The following is a 3,106-nucleotide window of genomic DNA, read 5'->3' as shown; positions in this document are numbered from 1 at the left end:
TAAAACTGTTCATAACAGGGCTGTGGAGGGTGCACACAGCGTGGAAAATGCTTCCCATTGCTTAAGCCCTGGAAAGTAAGAGATAAGCAAAATCTCAGCTGCTGGCAAGAAAACCAGCTAAAAAGCAAAGTAATCTATAACGGTAGGCTTCTATAGGCAAACTGTAAATAATACTGTATATTGCCGTGTGCCACACACTGAGACAACTATTTCCAATTTGTCAAGAGTCGCATTTCTTATATACCAGTAGCAGGACTTTATTTTTCATCCGCACTCTAATGAACACGTTGATAGATCTCCGTGTCTAAATGCTCCCAGTGTGTTGGTGGCCGTGCCAGGTGTGCCCTGTGGGACAGCCGCTGTGGACCACGCGGAGGGTGCCGGGCGGACACGGCGGGCAGGGTTCAAACTGCCCTCTCTGCCCCTGCGGGCAGCTGCCGCCGCACGAGGTTATGATGTCTCCTGCTCCTTTCTCGGGCAGCAAAACCTCCTCCGTGCTGCCACGTCGTGGCCCTGGGGGTGGGACGGCAGCAGCCGCCGGGAAGGTGGCCAGCCGGGAGCGCGTCCCGAGCACCGCAGCGGCATTGCACCGTGGGAGCCCGCGGCCCCGAGAGGCACAGACCACTCGCACGTAAGTACGGCTGCCTGCGAGGCAAGCACGAGCGGAACAGATTGCATTAAACTCCTCCAAGAGGGATCCCTGTTTTGCTGGCGTGCAGGGACAAGCCGCAATCCTGTGCTAATAAGCCCAAGCTCCTACTGCAAATAGTTTACAGCTGAGGGCACGCTCACTTTGTTTTCTGGCTTCATGGGGAAGGTTTAAAGGGCTTTACGGTGAGTTTAAAGCAGGTTTAATTCTGCTAGCGCTGGTGCAAACCAGGGGTGGATCAAACAACTGCAGTGTAAACACAGAGTCCGTTTTCAAAACTCCTCAATCTTTTTAGGGAGTTACATATAAATTTGGATTATCACTGAAGGGAACATGCCCAAGTGAACATTATTATCCAAAAGTTTCTATCAATCAGCCTGATTCAGAAAAAATCCTTTTCTTCCTTCTCTTTACTCATTTTTAAAGTTCACTGGCCACAATTCCAACAGCAAAGCACATAATGAAATAAATGGGGCAAATTCAAACAGCCAAAAGCGTAATGAAATAAATGAGACAAATTCCTTGAACTGCACCTAACATGAAAATGAATCTCAGCTGCTCATTAGAGGCCGCCCAGCGGGGGACGTGGGCAAATTAAATCACGGGAAGTAGAGGAAGGCATGGAAAAAAGGTCGATTATCTAAATCTCCTCTTTATTAACTGCAAAATATTTTTTCAAGATTGAAGGTAGCAAAATATGTTAGTGGCAAATGGCAAAGCCTCTTTATGCACTTAAAGTAAAAAGCAAGGAGTTGAGCAGAGCAGAGGAATGGGTAAACAAGGAATATACCACTTTATTTTCAGGGTGGGTTAGCAGTGAGTCATTCTCACCCGACGTACGTCCAGGTGTTTGCTTCCTTACTCTCTCTGGCAAAATTTAAGCTTGGTTTCCCCAGGTTAATTCAGATTTTTCTGGGGATGTGAGTGCTAGTCATCTGGGAAAATGACAGCTAAGTTATCAGCAGCTCACCGCCAGAAAGGGAGGTAATGGCGAGTATGAACCTGAGCCCGCTACTGTTTTGTGTTTCCGTTCATGATTTGGGGGAGGGACGAGACTGTGGTTATTCGATGTGCCGCTGGGAGGGACTTGAGCACAACAGAGGACAGAATTATAATTCAAAGGGACAAGGGAAGTAGTCTGGGGAAAGCCCGTGGTTTGTGGTCAGTGGTCACGCTGGCGAGCGAAGGCAAGCGGCGACGGGTCTTGGTGGGGCGAAGGAAGCCGTCCCGGCTGCGCTGGGAGCCGGGGGACCTCAGCGGGTGGGAGGCTGTCGCTCTTGGCTGCTGCACTTCAACAACAACAGGGCTTGGCTGGAGACAGTCCAAAGGGAGCAATAAAAATAGCGAGAGGTGGCTGGGACGTAACCTCTGAGGGAAAGTCAGATCTGATTGTAAGAGATGCAGCGTGGTCCTTAAGCCCAGGACCCACGAGAAGGAAGAGGACCTCTTTTTCCTTCCCAGTTAGGACAAGATGTAGTGGACTTAAACTGCAGTTTAAGAGGGGATGAACATGTCTTTGTGCACTTTTCAAGGTACAGCCCAATGTTTCCTGGTAGCACGCTCTGCCTCCCCCGCTCCTGACTCTGAGTAAGCCGGGTTTAGCACAACATCCATTCCAGTAACTCACGTGGCTTGTGTGAATTAACTGCTTAGCCCATGGGAATCATACCATTATCTTCAGAGGAACTAGAAAAATAAAGAGTGCATTTATAAGGTTTTTATTGTTTTCACCCCACAATCAGCATTCCCTTTAAGAACATCAAAAGCTTAAAAAAACAGATAGAGACATCTGCCAGCATCTCTGGAGATGTGTGTTGCACTTTCTTCTAATCCAGACCAAGTCTATGGAGCCTCTCTATGCCTTCAATAAATAGGGGAATTTTTCTTTTATTTAAGAACCGTCTAAAGACTCTTTTACTGGGTTTTAACAGAGCCCTGTGTCAGCACAGTTAAAAAATGTTGGCATTTCCTCTGTGCAGATTAAAGATGATATATCACCCTTTGCTGCTCAAACCTGATTTACAGCTTCTCTCGCAAAACTGCATAATACTTTTTTAAGTGCTCTAAGGCGAAGTAGCAGGGCCGAGGATGCAGAGCAAAGTCCAAGTGTGCACCGGTTTTTATCTCTCCGGCGTTTGTTACTCCTTCTCTAGGTCTGCAAGAAGAGCTGCAGGGAGCAACCTGTCCCCTCCTGCACCCTGGAGCAACCTGTCCCCTCCTGCACCCTTCCGACCCCCAGCATGGCATCGCCCATGAGGAGCTTGCTCACCGACCCTGCCAGATACGTCCAGTCTTTCCGCCTCTTCCTCACAAATTCAACAGAGCACCAGTGCATGCGGGAGTTCATGGAGGGGCAGCTGCCGGCCGTGATAGCGAGGTAACATGCAGGTAGCCACATCGAGCTGAAGGACAGCCCGGAGCATGGTCCCACGGCGGGGGGGGGGGGGGCAGGGCTCG

General features: G+C 49.4%; 1 protein-coding gene across 1 annotated transcript in view; it reads left to right on the top strand.

Moving 5' to 3' along the window:
- The first annotated feature begins 576 nt into the window (after positions 1 to 576).
- Positions 577 to 3,106, top strand: part of HNMT (histamine N-methyltransferase) — a 16,169-nt gene continuing 13,639 nt past the window's right edge. The window contains exons 1-2 of the mRNA XM_009279698.2: positions 577 to 631; positions 2,803 to 3,026. Of these exons, the coding sequence (XP_009277973.1) occupies positions 2,890 to 3,026 (137 nt within the window). The 5' untranslated portion in view covers positions 577 to 631; positions 2,803 to 2,889. The remainder of the gene's footprint in view (positions 632 to 2,802; positions 3,027 to 3,106) is intronic.

Source organism: Aptenodytes forsteri, unplaced genomic scaffold, assembly GCF_000699145.1.
Source record: "Aptenodytes forsteri isolate BGI_AS27 unplaced genomic scaffold, ASM69914v1 Scaffold11, whole genome shotgun sequence".
In the NCBI taxonomy this organism is placed as follows: Eukaryota; Metazoa; Chordata; class Aves; order Sphenisciformes; family Spheniscidae; genus Aptenodytes; species Aptenodytes forsteri.
This window is presented reverse-complemented; position numbering and strand designations above follow the sequence as displayed.